The 23111-nt window shown below is 42.9% G+C and overlaps 1 protein-coding gene across 1 annotated transcript in view; it reads right to left on the bottom strand.

Moving 5' to 3' along the window:
* LOC117527642 overlaps nt 1–22395 on the bottom strand; it is a 53700-nt gene extending 31305 nt beyond the window's left edge. The window contains exons 1-5 of the mRNA XM_034190076.1: nt 20323–22395; nt 14093–14148; nt 2436–2540; nt 681–815; nt 454–593 (exon numbers count right to left, since the gene is read on the bottom strand). Coding sequence (XP_034045967.1) covers nt 454–593; nt 681–815; nt 2436–2540; nt 14093–14148; nt 20323–21962 — 2076 coding nt within the window. The 5' untranslated portion in view covers nt 21963–22395. The remainder of the gene's footprint in view (nt 1–453; nt 594–680; nt 816–2435; nt 2541–14092; nt 14149–20322) is intronic.
* Nucleotides 22396–23111: the final 716 nt, after the last annotated feature.

Here is a 23111-nt window from a genome sequence, read left to right as displayed (position 1 = left end):
ACTACAGAGGATCAGGGAAACAGATCTTCATTTTTTCAACACCAGCTTCAGTCTCTGTTTTACAAAAACATCCTTAAAAGTACTATAATCACTGTCCACTTTCTAAAATCACCTGAAACTCATTTCTGGCTCCTCCACTTCTCCTGACAGACTACAGTTTGACCAAAATAACACAAACGCTGAATCCCTCTCGACTTCCAAAGCTACTCACGGTAAAAATACAAAGGTTGAGCAGTTCCAGGTCAAATCATACCTCTTAAACTTCGGTTAATCATGCAGCCCTAATAGCTGTACTAACTGCACTTGGAGGTCATATGATCTGCATTTTACCATGTGCATCTGCTCCACCTACAGCTGATTCTACTAAGATGGATTTTTTACAGCAATGACAGCACAAGGACAAAACATAGATGTTAAAACTCCACACAGTCATGACTGGTTTCTGTTTCTGACCTTTTCCAGTTCTCTGAGGCTGGTGGCAAAGGTGCTAGCATCGGGCCGGCTGAGGGGACAGCGGGGGGCCAACCGGGGTGGAGGGTGCTGACCATCAGGTCTCAGCGGGACCGGCCTTGGCAATCCCCGCAGGAAGGTGTCTGCATTAGTACAAAACAACTGTGTGAACATGAACCCAAAGTCATCACAAAGATGTTTCCAAGTAGGTGCGACAGGGGGGGCATTACCGTTTAGACTGAGGCTGTGCTGAATGGTGCTCAAGGACGGGGGCAGGGCTAGCGGCCGCGGGGGCAGGGACTGCATGGATGCTCCCACACTGTGCTCCAAAAACGGACCAGGCTGCTGTGGAGGTCCAAAGTCATCTAGAACAAGAAGAAGCTAAGATTCAGCCAAGGCTCACATGTCTGTGGCAGAGCCTGGAACTGAACACAGGTTCTGATTCACGAAGCCTCCCAGCTGTGGAGGTGCGACTGCGTGATGGAATCCTCAGAGTGCAGACGCACATAAAGACTTTTCCCTGCATGTAAGCAGAGACACAGGACGAGAGCTACAGTGCAGTGCTTTCGCAACCTGGACCCAAGAAGCCCCTAACCAGCACACATCCTCTTATCTGCTCCGCCCACCACTGCCCCATAGCTCCTGATTGGCTGAGCTCACATGAATGAACTAGTCAGCTTTCAACAGAGCAGGGAAAACGTGCAGGTTAGGGTTCCCCACACTGATCTGAATATAACACTGGATCGCTAATTGGCCCACACACTCCGTACAAACCGCTGAAGCAAACTGGCGGCCATCTTATCACTCGCAAGTTATGTGGCCCACACGTAGACGACTTATTAGAACGTCAACAATTTGGAGTAATAACTGAGCTGATTTTCCCATTTTCTTATTTTTGTTCACAAGATAATGTGAACTTCATCCCTCCTAATCTATGTGTGCCATGATTAGCTGTTTGATTCATTTCCTATCTTACACTGACACTTTCTTCCCTTCTAAGTTTTGTGTAATCATCAGCAAGCTTATCGATATATGTATATATTGGTACCATATCATGAACAAAACTGGATGGATAATAAAAGTCATGATGAATATTATAGAAATAGTGGCTTTTTTTTTTTTTTTTAATAGTTGCCTGAAGAATAAAACACCAGTTAACTGGCTAGAGGAGAGGTGGTTTTCCCTTGCAGTGACAATATTTTTATTTATTTATTTTAACACATACTCTGTGAGCTTCAGCCGATATTAGTAATAAAGCTCGTAGCAACAACACCTAAAGCTCCAAAACTATGCACAATTAGACCTAATAAATGTCTTAAAAATAGGTTCGTCCAACACAAAACAACATGTGGCTACACACAAGCCACCTATTATCATCATCATCATCTATGCCTATATGCTGGAATAAGGGATGGAACTCATCAAATTATTGTTCATTACTTTCCATTTCAATCATACTCTCAGGTGAAATGTTGATCCACAGCCTTTGAAGTGGTGATTTGCGCAGTTTATAGCTGCACATGAAGGTATTTTTTTAACAAATTCACAAAGAAAGTTGCGTGTGCCTGGTTAAAGATCAACAGAAAAGACCGTTCAGGAGCGGAACATGCGAGTGTTAATATGGTGGCCAGTTTGCTTCAGAAATATTGGCCAATGAGCGATCCAGTGTTATACAGAGATCAGTGGTTCCTCAGGACCAGGACTGGAACCACTTACCTTCTGAGCAGAAAAGACGTATAGAAAATGATCCAAGCAGGAAACAGATGACAGAATGAGAAAGTCAACAAGAAGAAAGGCATCGAGGGAATAAGAAAAAGTGCGAGTCAAAAGGAAAGAGAAATGAACAATCGGGGGGGGGGGGGGCCCACAGCAAAGAATGAAGGCAGTGGAAAGAGATAAACAGGCGAGAAACAGAATGATCAGAAAGGCAAACAAGAAGAACAGAGAAAAGAATGACAGAAGAAAATGTAAAGCGAAAGAGGTACCGAGCAGACTGAGGCTCCGCTTGGTGGAGGAGGGGGGGGTTGGTGGATGAAGAGAGTTCCCGCCCCTTCGAGATATATCCACATCAACCAGAGACACCGTCTCACCTAAACACACAGCAGAGGTTAGAACAGAGGTGAAAGGTTAAAGGTCAGAGTAAAAAAAGTCCAGACCTGGTCTGGGTCCATCTGTGGTTTTGGTAAATGAATGAATCAGTGTGTTCCAAAAAACACTTGTTAGAGTTTGATGGTGTTCAGCTGCAGATGCAGTCACATTAGTTCTGATAAGAATGGTAATAATTAGGATTTAGTTTTAAAAATTTAATTAAAGTAAAGAAAACACTGCAGCTTTCTGTTTGTTCCAGATGTCAATGAGGAAACCGGACGTTTTCCTCAAACGTGCGACCGGCTTTAAACTGAAGCTTTAAGAAATTTTGGGAAGAGCAGAAGGAGAAAGGACAGTAAAGTAAGAATGATTTTTTGGCAGAATAAACGAAGAACATCCATGAAACTTTTGATTGAAAGCAAATGAACATTTCGACCATTTGTTTTTAAAAAGAGAAAAGCTGTGAAAATAGGAAACACCTGCACCAGACTCATTATAAATTCAGCGTCTGGTGAACTCTGACATCCTGTTAGTGTGACTGTCCCTAAAATGCTGCACGCAAGTCAAATCTTTCATTAGAAATTCATTTCTTTTGGTATCTACTGTTCAGGATTACTATGTTGATTTGGCATAAAATTCACGCCAGATGTACATGCAGAATGGGGCATAGGGGGACTTGAACCTGGAAACATTCTCTTTTGAAAGCAAGTGGACAAAACTGTTTGAATTCTAAGCATTGGAAGCAAACAAAAACTTTTAATTGGGCTCTAATGATGAAAATATGAAATGTGTTTTTAGAAATTCTTCAAAATTGGAGTCAATACACATTTTTATTCATGTGGACGCACTGTTTTGGTATTAGAAATGGGTTTACCAAAGTCTAGATCAAAAAATTACTGTAATATATGAAAAATAGTTTAAAATGATGTACAATAAATAAAATACATTGCTAAAATTAAATGTCATGAGCAGTGCAGCAACACCACCTGCTGGGAAGTACATTAATGAACATTTCACAACAGTATATTTGTAAATAATATTGCTTTCCTGTATGCTGCTCGTACACAAATCCTTTCTAGATGAATAAAATCCTTTTGTGATGAAAACTGATGTCAAAAAATGTTGTCCTTCCACATGCTTTTTCCACGATGATTTTCTTTGTCTCTAACACTAAATAAAAATAAAAGTGTTTTCAGGTTGACAGGGCTGTTCTTTTAGAGTTGATGAGCCTTTACTGGTGCTTTTTAATGAGGATCTGGCACTAACAGATGCTGTAGCCAGAGCAGAGCCCCTCTCAGCTGGCAGAGAGAGGAGACAGACCATGTGACATTCTCCAGCTTCTAGTTATTGGCTGTGAGTCAAAGATCATCCTCAATTCAATTCAATCAATTTTTTTTTTTATATAGCGCCAAATCACAACAAACAGTTGCCCCAAGGCGCTTTATATTGTAAGGCAAGGCCATACAATAATGATGTAAAACCCCAACGGTCAAAACGACCCCCTGTGAGCAAGCACTTGGCTACAGTGGGAAGGAAAAACTCCCTTTTAACAGGAAGAAACCTCCAGCAGAACCAGGCTCAGGGAGGGGCAGTCTTCTGCTGGGACTGGTTGGGGCTGAGGGAGAGAACCAGGAAAAAGACATGCTGTGGAGGGAGGCAGAGATCGATCACGAATGATTAAATGCAGAGTGGTGCATACAGAGCAAAAAGAGAAAGAAACAGTGCATCATGGGAACCCCCCAGCAGTCTACGTCTATAGCAGCATAACTAAGGGATGGTTCAGGGTCACCTGATCCAGCCCTAACTATAAGCTTTAGCAAAAAGGAAAGTTTTAAGCCTAATCTTAAAAGTAGAGAGGGTGTCTGTCTCCCTGATCTGAATTGGGAGCTGGTTCCACAGGAGAGGAGCCTGAAAGCTGAAGGCTCTGCCTCCCATTCTACTCTTACAAACCCTAGGAACTACAAGTAAGCCTGCAGTCTGAGAGCGAAGCGCTCTATTGGGGTGATATGGTACTACGAGGTCCTAAGATAAGATGGGACCTGATTATTCAAAACCTTATAAGTAAGAAGAAGAATTTTAAATTCTATTCTAGAATTAACAGGAAGCCAATGAAGAGAGGCCAATATGGGTGAGATATGCTCTCTCCTTCTAGTCCCCGTCAGCACTCTAGCTGCAGCATTTTGAATTAACTGAAGGCTTTTTAGGGAACTTTTAGGACAACCTGATAATAATGAATTACAATAGTCTAGCCTAGAGGAAATAAATGCATGAATTAGTTTTTCAGCATCACTCTGAGACAAGACCTTTCTGATTTTAGAGATATTGCGTAAATGCAAAAAAGCAGTCCTACATATTTGTTTAATATGCGCTTTGAATGACATATCCTGATCAAAAATGACTCCAAGATTTCTCACAGTATTACTAGAGGTCAGGGTAATGCCATCCAGAGTAAGGATCTGGTTAGACACCATGTTTCTAAGATTTGTGGGGCCAAGAACAATAACTTCAGTTTTATCTGAGTTTAAAAGCAGGAAATTAGAGGTCATCCATGTCTTTATGTCTGTAAGACAATCCTGCAGTTTAGCTAATTGGTGTGTGTCCTCTGGCTTCATGGATAGATAAAGCTGGGTATCATCTGCGTAACAATGAAAATTTAAGCAATACCGTCTAATAATACTGCCTAAGGGAAGCATATATAAAGTGAATAAAATTGGTCCTAGCACAGAACCTTGTGGAACTCCATAATTAACTTTAGTCTGTGAAGAAGATTCCCCATTTACATGAACAAATTGTAATCTATTAGACAAATATGATTCAAACCACCGCAGCGCAGTGCCTTTAATACCTATGGCATGCTCTAATCTCTGTAATAAAATTTTATGGTCAACAGTATCAAAAGCAGCACTGAGGTCTAACAGAACAAGCACAGAGATGAGTCCACTGTCCGAGGCCATAAGAAGATCATTTGTAACCTTCACTAATGCTGTTTCTGTAACTATGATGAATTCTAAAACCTGACTGAAACTCTTCAAATAGACCATTCCTCTGCAGATGATCAGTTAGCTGTTTTACAACTACCCTTTCAAGAATTTTTGAGAGAAAAGGAAGGTTGGAGATTGGCCTATAATTAGCTAAGATAGCTGGGTCAAGTGATGGCTTTTTAAGTAATGGTTTAATTACTGCCACCTTAAAAGCCTGTGGTACATAGCCAACTAACAAAGATAGATTGATCATATTTAAGATCGAAGCATTAAATAATGGTAGGGCTTCCTTGAGCAGCCTGGTAGGAATGGGGTCTAATAAACATGGTTGATGGTTTGGATGAAGTAACTAATGAAAATAACTCAGACAGAACAATCGGAGAGAAAGAGTCTAACCAAATACCGGCATCACTGAAAGCAGCCAAAGATAACGATACGTCTTTGGGATGGTTATGAGTAATTTTTCTCTAATAGTTAAAATTTTGTTAGCAAAGAAAGTCATGAACTCATTACTAGTTAAAGATAATGGAATACTCAGCTCAATAGAGCTCTGACTCTTTGTCAGCCTGGCTACAGTGCTGAAAAGAAACCTGGGGTTGTTCTTATTTTCTTCAATTAGTGATGAGTAGAAAGATGTCCTAGCTTTACGGAGGGCTTTTTTATAGAGCAACAGACTCTTTTTTCCAGGCTAAGTGAAGATCTTCTAAATTAGTGAGACGCCATTTCCTCTCCAACTTACGGGTTATCTGCTTTAAGCTACGAGTTTGAGAGTTATACCATGGAGTCAGACACTTCTGATTTAAAGCTCTCTTTTTCAGAGGAGCTACAGCATCCAAAGTTGTCTTCAATGAGGATGTAAAACTATTGACGAGATACTCTATCTCCCTTACAGAGTTTAGGTAGCTACTCTGCACTGTGTTGTTATATGGCATTAGAGAACATAAAGAAGGAATCATATCCTTAAACCTAGTTACAGCGCTTTCTGAAAGACTTCTAGTGTAATGAAACTTATTCCCTACTGCTGGGTAGTCCATCAGAGTAAATGTAAATGTTATTAAAAAATGATCAGACAGAAGGGAGTTTTCAGGGAATACTGTTAAGTCTTCTATTCCATACCATAAGTCAGAACAAGATCTAAGATATGATTAAAGTGGTGGGTGGACTCATTTACTTTTTGAGCAAAGCCAATAGAGTCTAATAATAGATTAAATGCAGTGTTGAGGCTGTCATTCTCAGCATCTGTGTGGATGTTAAAATCGCCCACTATAATTATCTTATCTGAGCTAAGCACTAAGTCAGACAAAAGGTCTGAAAATTCACAGAGAAACTCACAGTAACGACCAGGTGGACGATAGATAATAACAAATAAAACTGGTTTTTGGGACTTCCAATTTGGATGGACAAGACTAAGAGACAAGCTTTCAAATGAATTAAAGCTCTGTCTGGGTTTTTGATTAATTAATAAGCTGGAATGGAAGATTGCTGCTAATCCACCGCCCCGGCCCGTGCTACGAGCATTCTGACAGTTAGTGTGACTCGGGGGTGTTGACTCATTTAAACTAACATATTCATCCTGCTGTAACCAGGTTTCTGTTAGGCAGAATAAATCAATATGTTGATCAATTATTATATCATTTACCAACAGGGACTTAGAAGAGAGAGACCTAATGTTTAATAGACCACATTTAACTGTTTTAGTCTGTGGTGCAGTAGAAGGTGCTATATTATTTTTTTCTTTTTGAATTTTTATGCTTAAATAGATTTTTGCTGGTTATTGGTAGTCTGGGAGCAGGCACCGTCTCTACGGGGATGGGGTAATGAGGGGATGGCAGGGGGAGAGAAGCTGCAGAGAGGTGTGTAAGACTACAACTCTGCTTCCTGGTCCCAACCCTGGATAGTCACGGTTTGGAGGATTTAAGAAAATTAGCCAGATTTCTAGAAATGAGAGCTGCTCCATCCAAAGTGGGATGGATGCCGTCTCTCCTAACAAGACCAGGTTTTCCCCAGAAGCTTTGCCAATTATCTATGAAGCCCACCTCATTTTTTTGGACACCACTCAGACAGCCAGCAATTCAAGGAGAACATGCGGCTAAACATGTCACTCCCGGTCTGATTGGGGAGGGGCCCAGAGAAAATTACAGAGTCCGACATTGTTTTTGCAAAGTTACACACCGATTTAATGTTAATTTTAACCGGGTGTCATTACTGCCGACGTGAATTACAATCTTACCAAATTTACGCTTAGCCTTAACCAGCAGTTTCAAATTTCCTTCAATGTCGCCTGCTCTGGCCCCCGGAAGACAATTGACTATGGTTGCTGGTGTCGCTAACTTCACATTTCTCAAAACAGAGTCGCCAATAACCAGAGTTTGATCCTCGGCGGGTGTGTCGTCGAGTGGGGAAAAACGGTTAGAGATGTGAACGGGTTGACGGTGTACACGGGGCTTCTGTTTAGGGCTACGCTTCCTCCTCACAGTCACCCAGTCAGCCTGCTTTCCCGGCTGCTCGGGATCTGCCAGAGGGGAACTAACGGCGGCTAAGCTACCTTGGTCCGCACCGACTACAGGGGCCTGGCTAGCTGTAGAATTTTCCACGGTGCGGAGCCGAGTCTCCAATTCGCCCAGCCTGGCCTCCAAAGCTACGAATAAGCTACACTTATTACAAGTACCATTACTGCTAAAGGAGGCCGAGGAATAACTAAACATTTCACACCCAGAGCAGAAAAGTGCGGGAGAGACAGGAGAAGCCGCCATGCTAAATCGGCTAAGAGCTAGTAGCTACGCTAAGCTAGCGGATTCCTAAAAACACGCAAAGTGAATAATGTGTAAATAATTTAGAGGTGATTCAGCAGAATGAGTGCTTTAGTTAAGGCACGTAAAGATTACACTGGGAAACAAATCGTAATCTAGATAACTAGATCAATCTAACTGCGCAGATTAAACAGCTAACAGATACAGAAAAACACCGCTGTGCTCCGGAACAGGAAGTGATACAATACCGCAGTGAGAGCCAACCACCAGTAGAGGCCCTCAGCAGAGTTCTATCTTCCAGATAAGAATCTGAAGTTTCAGAAATTGATCTAATGATGTCTTTGTGATGGTCCCTCTCTAATCTATTAACAGAAACTACACTTGGATGCACCGGCACATCCACAGACTGCAGATGGTTAATATACATCCATTCCTGCATTAAAGACCTGCAACACATTCCAAAAAAAAAGAAAAGGTGGACTACTAAAGCATTTACCACTTTGTAATGTTACCATTCCTTCTCCCAACACTTAAAAGTTGTTTTGGCATTGAGAATACCAAGCCATGAAGCGTTCCAGATGTTACTTTGACCCATTTTGCCTGAAAACATGTCTCAAAGTAAGCAACAGTATGGGGTCACTGTTGCATTTAATTTCAAAATTCTCCATGAATTCTCTATTGTGGATTGGTTAGGACTGCAAGCAGGCCAGTCCACTATCCATAACTACTTCCACAGCCATGCTTTTGCAATGTGTGCAGAATGTGGTTTTGCATTGATGTGTTGAAAAATGCATTGACATTCCTCTTGAAGGCAGCATGTGTTGCTCTAAATTTTCAATGTACTTCATCTTTGGTCAACTCAACTCCTTTAACTTTTGAGAGTTTTTGTCAGTTTTTAGACCCAGACGTATTTCAGCAAGCGGGCCACAAGGTGCTTTTTAACGGTCTGCGTTCATGACTGCACGATGTTAACGATGTGCACACGCAGCTACTTTAACCTCCATTCACACTGTGATTTTACCGAGACTGCATCAAAATTACTGCAGTTATCACTTTAAAAAGAAGCCACCGCAGCACAAATAATCTGTGTATTACATGTGTTCAAAATTGGGGGCGGCCCATACTGACAAAGTATCTGTTACACCACCAGTTTCCACTGTGTACTGGTCCAACTCAGATGCCTCCGAGCCCAGAGAAATCAACACCGCTTCTGGACAAGGTTAGTATAAGGCTTCCTTTTGCACAAAAAAGTTTGAAGAGGCATTTATGAATGTAACTCCATTCTGTAGTGCTTGACAAAGGGTTTCTGAAGTAATCCACTGCCCATGTGGTTATATCAGCTGTTGATGAACTATGGTTGCTGATGCAGTGCCACCTGAGGGATCAGAGATCCTGGGTGTTCACCTTGTGCTTGAACCCCCAGTCACATGGCACTAACGAAGGACACAGAAGCTATAACTAAACAAGAAATATGGACTTATGTTGACTTTCGGAGACATTGTTTAACCGTCGTCCAGCTTCATTTCTGTAGCTGGTGCTTCATCAGAATCTTCAAACTGTCGAAAAATGAGAATGAATCCCGACGACAACCTCAATTCGTCCATATTCCGTTTTGCTTTCTGTCTTGACAGTTCCTCATTGTCTGCATAGTTCCCGTACCGTCAGCGTTCCGTTGTTGTCCAACTTCATCCAACCTTCCCAAGTCCAACGTCTTGCACGGACACTGACGATATCTGAATGGATCAATAACTAAAGAACCGATGAGCTGAACGTGACTCGTCCATGTGTGGGACAAAAAGCAGTGTTTTCGTACAGAAACAATAGCGGCAAAAACATCTGATCAACTACTTTAACTATTTACGCATGTTCGCATGCCATCTCTGGCTCCAACGTGCATATGCGCGCACATGGTTCAAACCTGTTGTCAAGACAACGCAGCTGCAGGTGGCTGTGGCCAGCACAGACTCGCTGCAGAAATGATCACAGCGTCAAGGTCACGATTCGCTTGTTTTTCTTTTGTTGGTCTCCGTTTCGTTCAGTCTTTATGCGCTGTGCACTCACAGGCTTTTTGGTGATGGGAGACGTGCCGGCTCATTCTTCCACTTTTTTTTTTGATGATTTGTGGCTTTTTTCCTTCGTAAAGGAAACGCTGTGTGCCATGTGGCCGGACCTTTACATACTGAAATTACATCAGATTCCTTTAATCATTTAATGACAATATGCATTCCTTCCCATTTTTTCTTTGAAGAACATTGTTTTTAAACATTTGAATACTTTTCTCACATATTTGTTGAGAAACGTGATCCTGTGCCCATTTCTGCTGCCCAAACGCTCAGGCTTTCTTGGACACTGCTTTAGTACCAACTCATGATGATAATCACCTGGCTTAGTGGTTAGCACTGTTGCCTCACAGCAAGAAGGTCATGGGATCGCTTCCCACCTGTGGCTTTTCTGTGTGGAGTTTGCATGTTCTCCCTGTGTTTGCATGGGTTCCCTCAGAGTGCTCTGGCTTCCTCCCACATCCAAAGACATGCAGGTTAGGTGGATTGGAAACTTTAAAAACTGACTGTGACTCTTAACTGGAGTAAATGGGTATAGAAAACAGATGGATGTTGCATCACCGATTTGAAATATTACTTTTTTCTCTAACCTCATTACTAGCAAGATGGCACGGTAGTTAGTGGTTAGTACCGTTACCTCATAGCAAAAAAATCCTGGGATCGTTTCCCACCTCATCCTCTCTGTGTGGAATTTGCATGTTTTCCCTGCGTTTGCATGAGTTCTCTCCGGGTGCTCCGGCCTCCACCAACTTCCAAAAACACGCAGGTTAGGTGAACTGGTGACTCTAAATTGACCGTAGGTGTGCGAACATGTTTGCCTGTCTATTTGTGGCCCTGTGATAGACTGGCGTCCTCTCCAGGTTGGACCCTGCCTCTCGCCCTACGTCTGCTGGAATAGACTCCACTCACCCCATCCCCACGACCCTAGAATGGAGTAAGCAGGAATAAACAATGGATGACTGAATCATTACCAGCCTTAAATTACACCTCTACCAGCTCTTTTTCATGTGTTGCAAGCCTGAAATGCAGAAACGGATGTAGATCAAAGCGCAGTCGTTGCCGCGGGAGACGAAGTGGACGTCTGGTGAAGATGAAGCTCTGTTTGGCCTGCTGTTTGGATCTGGTTCTTGCACGTGGATTTGCTGTCACATATATTGACATTTTGCCTCTCGCATCTACAGTCTCTGACTATTCACTTATTGGGTTTACATTTATGCTGCCGCGTTTAGTGGAATAACAACCTTGTCAACAACTGCAGCGTCGTATTAAACCCTCAACTATGACTGAACTTGAGGCCAGACTACCTGATATTTTAGCTTTGAATCTGGAGAATGCTAAATCAGTTGACAGCCTTGCAGATAGTCTAAATTTAACGCTTAAGACTACACTTTATAAGATTGTGCCTCCTCTTTTAAGGTCATGCCCTCCTAAGGCACAGTCACCTTGGTTCAATGATTATTTGCGTGACCTCAGGCAGAAGGCTAGAGGTTTGGAACGGAAATGGCGTTATTCCAAATTAGAGGTGTTCCGCCTTGTGTGGCGGGATGCTATTTTAGATTATAAGCATGCACTACTGGCCACAAAGCGGGCCTATTACTCTGATTTGATCAGTAAAAACAAACATAACTCAAAGTTTTTGTTTGACACAGTCGCATTTCTTATTCACGGGCAGCCAACTGTTAGTCGTTCTCCCTTTTCAGCACAGGATTTCTTGGATTATTTTGAGAAGAAAATAGAAGATATTAGGCTGAGCATATCTCAGCACACCTCGGCCCAGCCATTAAAACCTGCTATGGAGGTGGGCGCTCCCACTGAGGTGTTACCTAGATTGACAGAATTTAACAGTATTTCATTGGGCGTGCTGACGAAACCTGTGGCGTTTACAAAAAGCACAACCTGTTTATTTGATCCCATACCAACAAAATTGTTTAAGGACCTGTGGCCCACTCTTGGGCCGACTGTGCTGGAAATTATTAATCATTAAGTAGTCATTAACCTCTGGATCTGTTCCAAAATGTTTTAAATAAGCAGTGATTAAACCATTACTTAAGAAATCTAATCTTGACCCTAGTGTATTGAAAAATTACAGGCCGATATCAAATCTATCATTCTGTTCCAAAATTTTAGAAAAGGTGGTTTCACGGGAGCTCATAGACCACCTTACTGAGAATGATCTTTTTGAGCCGCTGCAGTCTGCCTTTAGGAAATATCACTCCACAGAGACAGCGCTCACTAAAGTTGTGAATGATCTTCTGCGAGCAATGGACTCAGACACCACTACGGTTTTGGTGTTGTTAGATCTCAGTGCTGCTTTTGATACTGTGGATCATCATATTTTGCTCAATAGGTTGGAGAATTTTTTTGGATTACTGTAAGTGCCCTTGCCTGGTTGATGTCATATCTGTCCAGTCGTTCTCAATGTGTCTTATATAATGGCACTACGTCTGACCTTGCTGACATGAGATTTGGGGTTCCACAGGGATCTGTTTTAAGCCCCTTGCTTTTCTCCCTGTATGTGGCATCCCTTGGGCGTATACTGCGGAGTTTTGGGATTGCCTTTCATTGTTATGCTGATGATACTCAGTTGTACATGCCGATAACTGCTGGAAATCTCACTCCCATAAAATCCCCGCAGGACTGTCTTCTATCAGTGAGAAGTTGGATGTCTAGTAACTTCCTACTTTTAAACTTTGATAAGACTGAAATGATGGTTCTTGGTCCAGCGAGACATCGGCATCAGTTTGACCAACTAGCGCTCAGCTTGGGTTCCTGTGTCATACATCATACGGACAAAATGAGGAACCGTGGGGTAATTTTTGATCCCACGTTGTCTTTTGACCTCCACATCAGGGATGTTACTAGGACTGCTTTTTTCCATCTGAGAAATATAGTGAGGATCCGCCCCATCCTGTCCATGGCTGATGCTGAGACCCTGATTCATGCTTTTGTTTCTTCTAGACTACATTATTGTAATGTTCTAGTTTCAGGGTTACCACAGTCCAGCATTAGGGGTCTTTAGCTCGTTCAGAACGCTGCTGCCAGACTTCTGACACGTAGCAGAAGGTCTGAACATATCACACCCATTCTGGCATCTTTGCACTGGCTCCCTGACTCTGTGAAAGCAGATTTTAAGGTTTTGTTATTGACTTATAAGGTTGTTCATGGACTGGGGCCATCTTATCTGGCTGATCTGGTGAAACTCTACGTGCCGGCCCGGGCTTTGTGGTCGCAGGATGCGGGACTTCTGTGTTCCCAGGGTGAAGAAGAACTCAGCAGGTCAAAGAGCCTTTTCGTATCGTGCACCCACCCTGTGGAACAGTCTTCCTGCGACCGTGAGGCAGTCTGAGTCTGTGGACATTTTTAGGTCAAGACTCAAAACCTATTTTTATTCTCTTTCTTATGGATAATTTTTTATTTTTATTTGTTTTATTCTTTTACTTCTGTTTTTATTTATGTATTTGAATTTTTTATTCATTTTAAATTATTTTTTCAACTTTATGTTGACTTGTTTTATGTAAGGCGCCTTGGGACAGCTTTGGCTGTGATTTGGTGCATCGTAAGCTAATTAAATTAAATTAATTAAATTAAAGAGATGGCAAAATAAATATAAAACACTGCACTTTTTAAATTCATATTTTCCTCATTGTCCCAACTGTTTATGATTTGAGGATTACATCTCAGTAAGAGTCAGGACTTGGTGTGAAAACAAACAAAAGCTCCTAAACAGACACCTGCACAGCTTCATGCACGCACACACACTTACCAGTGAATGCAGGAGTGACCGGTGAGAAGGCACTGTGCGGCCGAGACACCTGAAGCCTGATGGGAATAAATAAATAAATCACAACATCAGACACTATCAACTTTACTGTGAGCTTTACGTCATCATCATCATCATCCAACTGACCTCCAGCTGCAACACCTCACTGCAAAACACAGCTCAATATTCTTAAAAACCTTGTGGTCTTCCAAAAAAATAAATAAAAAAAATACACACACACACTCAAAATTTTGAATTCAAATTTTGCCATTCAAGTGAATAAGCCAATTCAGAATTTCAGTCCGCTCAGTACATGCTGGGCTGGGTCAAAGCTCACAACTACTCAAAACAGACTATAAGTGCAGACAGCAATGTAAATGTTGAAGATTTTGAGTGCTGGAAAGTTGACGTTTTGAAAGAACGAGGCTACAAAATAGGTGGGAAGTGGAAGAAAGAACTTGTGGCCCTAGTTTATGCAACAAAATGCCCTCATAGTACGAACTAAAGACGACAAACAGGAGGCCGTTAAGAAAAAATAAAAGTCTTTACTGATCTTTGTCAGTTGATCATTTCCAATCCGTTACAACTGTCAGACATTTGGAAAACAAGACATCAGCAGCAAGCAAATGCCCCCCCCCCCCCCCCCCCCCCCCCCCCCCACCACCCACCCCCCCCCCCCCCCCCCCCCCCCCCCCCCCCCCCCCCAAAAAAAATTAACAAATATCTCATATGGAAAGATGAGCAAACATTGCACACAGGGTACACAGACGGAGCCCTGTCCATTTCTAGGTTTTGCTTTTTCTTACATAGAGTCTGCATTCTGTGTACTGGTATTATGTACTGTGTATAAATATATAATAATAATGGTTAACAGTGTGCTGTACTTCACGCTATGACACATTATGAATCATCAGCTCTGTGTGGTAGTACCATAACAGACACTATCAAATATTTATCTGGGTTTATTTGGATAAGATATAAAAGTAATAATAATAATTTACTAATTTAGTCCAATCTTTAATTCTGGTTGAAAAATTGGAGTGTAAATATAACGTGTGTTGCCTTGTTCCCACTCCTGTACTGAGGCAAATTAGCCATTTGCACTCTGCAGCCCACAGTCTATCATCCACAGAACAATGTGGCCTGACAGGCTGCTTTAACATGGCTTAAAGCTGCTAATTTAAGGGCAAAATATAAATGGATCGAACACTCGGGTAATGCGGCTTCTACATTTTGTTTACTAAAGTGGCGATACGTGAACTTTGACTAGATCTGACATGGTTCACAGCGCAATTCTGAATGCTGGGTTGTCAGACAAATGCTTTATTGTACTTTGATACAATGATACAATGTGTTGATGATCCTGATTTAACTTAGTGAATCAGTGGTTACAGAATGAATGTGAAAATGTGTCTAAACTTTTGGCTGTGAGGTCATGTTCTTTCTAGTGGTTAAGCGTTGGGCTTCAGACCAGAGGATCCTCGGTTCAAAGCCCAGCCAGACCAGAAAATCACTAAGGGCCCTTGCACAAGGTCCTTAATCCCCTTGTTGCTCCCGGTGTGTAGTGAGCGTCTTGCATGGCAGCACCCTGACATCACTGTCTGGGTGAATGTGAGGCATCATTGTAAAGTGCTTTGAGCTTCTGATGCAGATGGAAAAGCTCTATATAAATGCAGTCCATTTACCATACACACATCTCTCTCGCTCCACACACACATATATATAAATTTTCAATTTTATTAACTTATACAGCGCCATCTCACGACAGTCGCCTCAAGGCGCTTCACACAACACACAATTCATAGCAGCATAAAATAAATTAAAATCCAAAAGGGCACAGTAAAAAAGTAAAAACAGAATAAAAAGGAATTAGATGCAGGTAGGTCATTCCAGAAAGCCCACAGTAAGAGAAAGCTCTATACCCCACAGACTTTTTATTCACCCTTGAACACACAGACGTCCTGCACTTTGTGAGTTCACGCAATATATATATGAACAATAAGACTTTATTGATGTCACAAGGAGAAATTCACACTCACCAGCAGTATTTAAAGTTATAAATATATTAAAATCCTTTGTAACATTAAAGTAATAACCACATTAATGCATAAATACTTTCAATTCAATAATTTAGAATGAGCCATTCTGCATAATCACTATTTTTACTGTGGGTTTTTAGCCACATTTTGACACGAGTACTTTTGCATTTTTACTTCACTCTCTGGAGTCCATGAACTTACTGTCAAGTCAAAAATCAATGGGTTTTTATATTTCTGAACCCCTGACGGTTTAACGTTTTCAATGTCAAACCTTTAAATCTAAGAGTATTCCTACTTTTACATTACTAATTTCTAAGTACTTCTTCAACCACTGTCGATTGATAATTATTCTTCATCTTATTTTGATGCCCTTGTTACCAGCAGATCATCAGTCTCTGTTCTCTGTCTCACCCTGACCTCTCCATCATCCTCTTAAACACCAACCACCTGTATATCCTCCCTCAGCACATACATAAACCTCCTCTTTGGCCTCCCTCTTCTCAGTGACTCCATCCTTCTTTCTATATACCCTTGGTCCTTCCACTGCACATGTCCAAACCATTTCAATCCCGATTCTCTGATTTCTCTATAAACCGTCCAACAAGTGCTGTCCCTCTTCATCCTATCATCCTCGTCACTGCCAAAGAAAATCATAGCATGTTCAGCTCTGCCACTTCCAGCTCTGCTTCCTGTTTGTGTGTGTCTCACAGCCTCAAAACTGCACAACATAGCTGTCCTCACTTCATCCTTACTACTCTGTCACTCTACCTCATCCACTCTCTCCACATCATCCAGCCTTCTCTCTCTCATTTTCTTAATTTGTGAACTCCTCAAAATACTCCTTCCACCTTTGCAACAACACTGTCCTCACTTGTCAGCACATTACCATCTGTGCCTTAACCTGCTGGACATCCTTTCCAGTTTGGTCCCTCTGTCTGGTCAATCAGTACAAGTTGTTTTCTCCTTCCTTAGTGTTCAACTTCATGTACAGTTCACTATACTCGCTTTCCTTAGCCTTTGACACTTCCTTTGTCACCTTATGCCACATCTCCTTACACTTTTGTCCACTTTCATCATCTCGCTGACCATCTCAAGACTTTTCCCACCAATCTTTTTACCTTACACTTACCTACTAACCTTATACTTTCTTGAGATTCTTCATTCCAATCATCAAGTCTCCCTGTATTTCTTCCACTGTCTAGATGATGCACCTAGCACCTTCCTAGGTGTCTCCCTCACCACATCTGCAGTATTTTTCCAGATGTCCAAAAATCACTTCTCCACCAGCCAGCACTTGCCTCAACTCTTCCCTGAATTTCACATGACAGTATTGTCCCATCAGCTTCTAGTATCTGATCCTTGAGTCAGCTCACATACCTCTAAAGTCATCCTACAAACTACAACCCCAATTCCAATGAAGTTGGGATGTTGTGTAAAATGTAAATAAAAACAGAATACAATGATTTGCAAATCCTCTTCACCCTATATTCAATTGAACACACCACAAAAGACAAGATATTTAATGTTCAAACTGATAAACTTTATGGTTTTTGTGCAAATATTTGCTCATTTTGAAATGGATGCCTGCAACACATTTCAAAAAAAGCTGGGATAGTGGTATGTTTACCACTGTGTTACATCACCTTTCCTTCTAACAATACTCAATAATACACTCACTAATTTGTTGAAGCTTTGTAGATGGAATTCTTTCCCATTCTTGCTTGATGTATGACTTCAGTTGTTCAACAGTCCGGAGTCTCCATTGTCATATTTTGCGCTTCATAATGAGCCACACATTTTCAATGGGCGACAGGTCTGGACTGCAGGGAGGCCAGTCTAGTACCCACACTCTTTTACTACAAAGCCACGCTGTTGTAACGTGCAGAATGTGGCTTGGCATTGTCTTGCTGAAATAAGCAGGGACGTCCCTGAAAAAGACGTTGCTTGGATGGCAGCATGTGTTGCTCCAAAACCTGGATGTACCTTTCAGCATTGATGGTGACATCACAGATGTGTAAGTTGGCCATGCCATGGGTACTAACACACCCCCATACCATCACAGATGCTGGCTTTTGAATTTTACACTGGTAACAATCTGGATGGTCTTTTTCCTCTTTTGTCAGGAGGACACGACGTCCATGATTGCCAAAAATAATTTGAAATGTGGACTCATCAGACCACAGCACACTTTTCCACTTTGCGTCTGTCTATTTCAAATGAGCTCGGGCCCAGAGAAGGGGGCGGCATTTCTGGATGTTGATGTATGGCTTTCAACTTGCACTTGTAGATATAGCGATGAACTGTGTTAACTGTCAATGGTTTTCTGAATTGTTCCTGAGCCCACGCGGTAAGATCCTTTACAAAATGCTGGTTTTTAATGCGGTGCTGCCTGAGGGATCGAAGGTCACGGGCATTCAATGTTGGTTTTCGGCCTTGCCGCTTTCGTGTCGAAAGTTCCCCAGATTCTCTGAATCTTCTGATTATATTATGGACTGTAGATGATGGAATCCCTACATTCCTTGCAATTGAATGTTGAGAAACATTGTTCTTAAACTGTTGGACTATTTTTTCACACAGTTGTTCACAAGTGGTGATCCTCACCCCATCTTTGCTTGTGAATGGCTGAGCCTTTTCGGGATGCTCCTTTTATACCCAATCATGACACACAATTAGTGTCCTCAGTTCCCAAACGCTTATTGAGTGTTGTTAGAAGGAAAGGTGATGTAACACAGTGGTAAACATACCACTGTCCCAGCTTTTTTGAAACGTGTTGCAGGCATCCATTTCAAAATTAGCAAATCTTTGCACAAAAACAATAAAGTTTATCAGTCTGAACATTAAATATCTTGTCTTTGTGGTGTATTCAATATATTGAATATACGTAGGTTGACAAGGATTTGCAAATCAGTGCAATCTGTTTTTATTTACATTTTACACAACATCCCAACTTAATTGGGATTGGGGTTGTACCCTCCGATGCCGTCTAGCTACAATCTCCCCTACCACCACCTTACAGTCTCCAGTGTCTTTTAGATTGCAGAATTACCTGTGCTCCTCTTCCACCTTCAATATACACCAGAGCAATTTCCATCCTTTTTGCTCAGTCTTCCACCATCTCCCCTTAAATATTTCACTCCCTGATACCATATCTACTCATTACTTCAACACCTCCTGTGTTCCCTTCAACAACATGCTCATTGAAGTCAGCTACGACCACCACTCTTTCATACTAAACCCACTCAACATTTTGGCAGATCAGCCCTACTCTGTTGGGAGAAAAAAGGCAGACAGAGGAAAAAAAGAATAATTCAAGATTTGTTTTTGAAACAGCTGTCAATTAATCCATGGACAAGCTTTCATTTTACAGTGATCAATGTCTTCAAGAACAAGCTAAAAAATATCAAAACAAAGTATCACATCTGCAGATCCTGGATTAAAATTACACTGACATCTAAATACGGACAAGCATCTTCAAACTAAAGAGGTTGTTAAAGTGATCAGAGATTAACACAAATTACCAGTCATTAGTATGAGCTATCAGAGGTTATTGACTGACCAATCAGATGAACAATGTTTTCAGAGTCTAAAATCTACAAGAACCTAAATCCACAACTCATTATTCCTGAAGGTCTGAGAAAACGTTTTACATTCACGTTTGATGTTGTTGTTCATTATGTTTTGTAAACAAATAACCACAGAAGAAAAAAAACTAAGCAGAGGCTGCAGAATTATTATTTCCCATTTCAGAATATATTTTTTTCTCAGACTGTGTCAGTGCAAATACTGAATTTATCCAAATAAAACACAGCTTTTTCTATGAACTTCTCAAGTTTGTATTTTAATGTTTTTTCTGATGTATTAGTTTTATCCTGAAATGATGGAATGATGTACACATCCCACAGCATTTAAATTCATCAAAAGTTACATTCAAATCATGAAGAAATCCATATGAGCAGCAGGACTATACTGTGTTCAGCACCATGGACAGCTCACAGGCTGCTCTGCAGCCACGTGCACAAATATAAAGAATAAAAATCTGAAAATACTCATGAGCTGATGACAGTCTTGATACGTGGGCCATATTTTAGTTTGTTTGATGACCATTTCACCCTCAGTTAACTCGAGCACAAAGCTTCCAACTACATCAAAGTGTATAAAACCCAAAGAGGCTCAGTTTAAGTTCCGCCCCCTTACCTAACACCATCCTGGTCTATGTTGCTGCTTGTGGACCCCCACACGTCCAGCAGACTCCCGCCGGATGATGTAGACGATGCCAGTGAGGGTCTCTTATCCAGGAGCTCCCCTGACCCCCCAGAGGAGCTCTTCGTTCGGAACAGCTTACTGAGGCGGACTTTCAGTGAACCACTTTTGCGGGACTTCCCCCGGGGTGTTTTCCGTTCCTCCCTGTCGCCCATCTCCCCTTCCAGGACAACAAGAGGAGAAGCGGAGCGGCCCACTCCACCACAGGCAACACCAAGCTTTGGGGTGGTAGCTCGACTCTGCGGCTGGGAGCGGGACTGGTGCTGATGCTGCGGTTGCTGGTTGGGGCTGGCAGCCGAGACGGCGTTGGGTAGGACTTGTAGGCCAGTGAAAGCTGTTCCCACTTGGTGGGTCGGCAGGGCGCTGAATGAATGGAGGCAGCTAGCGGTAGTGGTGGGATGGGCGGCTACACAGGGCGGTAGTGACACCAGTGGCTCTAGAACAGCCAAAGATGACCGGCAGGTCTGATCAGTACAAACTCCGGCCTCCTCTGCCAGTCTGTGGACCTGTTGCATCAACCCACTTAAAGTCCCCGTCCCCTCACATGGCCCACCTCTATTCAATCTCTGTACTTTTTCTGTACCCTCCATGATCATCGTCTCTCTGTCTCCACCTTGACCAAGGTCACCTACAGACCCCAGACCTTCCAGAACCAGCAGGGCATCACTGGTCTCAGTCGGGTCATCACCCCCTGACCCAGAAACCAGAAGACTGTGGCAGGAACAGCGAGGAAGGGGAAGAACCACCTCATCTTCTGCTCCTCTGCCACCTTCTTCTCTGCCCTCCATCCTTTGACCCAGCTGGCCCAGTCTCCCAGCCAGAGCCAGAACCGGGTCCTCTCCACCACTCGGGCAGGTCTTCCTGGAGTCCAGAAGACCAAGCTGCAGGGCCTTATCCAGCAAGCCAGGAGGCCACTTTGCAAGATGGTCTGTTAGTAATCTCTGTCGGTGGCACAGAACTGACTCAGAGTCAGGGTCCAGAGCGGGTTCGCCCTGTGGTGCATTCTGGGATGTGCTGTCGGTCATCACCTTTGACAGTCTGAGTACCGGGTGCCACTGGAGGATCGAGGTCTGCTGCAGGCTGTCCTCACCAGGGGACACGCAGTGTGTGCTGGGGTCCTTGCTGCTGGAAACAGTGGCAGGTGTACCGGGTCCGGTGTCCAGGTGCGGCCGCTCTGCTTCTTCGCCACCGTGGAACCCCGGGGGATGCTGCTCCAAACCGCACTCCAGAATCCCGTCTCTGGACCGAAGCAGGTTCTGCAGCACCATTAGCTGCGCCCGCGACCCGTGCCCGCCTGCACCGGTTCCGGGCGGTGGGGACAGCGGCGGCTCGGAGCCCGGCGGGGCCTGCGCCAACACCAAGCCGCCGTCCAGCTCGCTTTTCCGGGGCAGCGGCGAGCTGTAGTGCGGCGAGGCTGAGCCGAGGCCCGCGGCCGAGCCTCCGGCCTTAGCGGGCCCGAACCCTCCGCCCGCACACACCCGGTCCTCGGGCTGGTCCAGGCGGTCGTACTCTGCCGCGGACACCAGGCGCATCAGGACGAAGTCCGGAGACAGTTCCTGTGTGGCATCGTTCATGGTGCTAACGACTAGCTTACATAACGGCTAGTTGGTAGCTCCGCCTGCTAAGTCCGAACCTACTGGATCAGCCCGGAACCGCCATCGGATGGGTCGTAGGTTCCGACTCAGGAAACCGAATTCACACACGGATCCGGTCCAGCTGGTCGCGGAGTGTCGCTGTAATCCTCCCAGCGACTCTTCCGTTCACACGGAGCCGAGGGGCGGCGCCATCGATAATCAATAATCCATAATCAGCAGCAGCGCGCGGCCGTAACTCCTCCGGTACCGACCCCGACAGGACCGACCGACCGACCGTGTGACGTCAGCAAACAACTTCACGTTCTTGGAAACAGCCAAATTAGAATTTATATCTAATTTACATTTTAACTCTTCGGGTGCCAGTGACAATTTACTTGGATTTACTGATTTTTTTTTTTTTTAATCTTTTAACATTTCTAAGTTAATGTAGAGAAAGCTGAGGGTTCAAGATGACATTATTATTCCGGGTTCCTTTGTTGTAGTTCTGATTGGTTTCACTCTGAGTTTATGGGTCACCCGGACCTGACCTCTGACCGTGAAAACCTGCAACGTTTCTGGAAAGTTGCAGTGTTTCAGGTGTCAGACATTTGAACTGGTGTAACAGTTTATCTACGTTGTCCTAGGATATCTTGCCCCCCCATGTTTGGTTTTTTGTTGTTTGTAATCATTGCATTTTTCACCTTTAACTCGCTGTGCAGCACAGTTTACACCACAGACTTGCAGCTTCACATATAGCAGCCCTAGTGAGGTACCTTTCAGTACACAAAAGGATCAAGCTCAAGGGCAAAGGTTAAGGTCACAGGAAGGTCAAACACTCAATTCAATTAAACAATTTTCCTGGTCGCAGTTTTTAAAATTTTGCCTCCGAATTTGACATGAACATTCACTAGTAATAGGCCTTGTTTATAAACCATTACCTGGGATAACCTTGATCAATCTTCAGGATTTCGCTTGAGGTCAAATGTCACCTAAATTAGGTCAAACTTCAGATTACAGTAAAACATTTGTATTACACCAAATTAATAATATTTTATGATTAAATTAGTACTAGCAGAATATAGTTATATGCAGTGTTGCCACAGTTACTTTGAAAAAGTAATCCAATTGCTGATTATTCCTTGAAAAAGT

Source organism: Thalassophryne amazonica, chromosome 16, assembly GCF_902500255.1.
Source record: "Thalassophryne amazonica chromosome 16, fThaAma1.1, whole genome shotgun sequence".
Classification (NCBI taxonomy): domain Eukaryota; kingdom Metazoa; phylum Chordata; class Actinopteri; order Batrachoidiformes; family Batrachoididae; genus Thalassophryne; species Thalassophryne amazonica.
The sequence above is the reverse complement of the archived record's forward strand: the minus strand, read 5'-3'. Positions and strand labels throughout refer to the sequence as shown.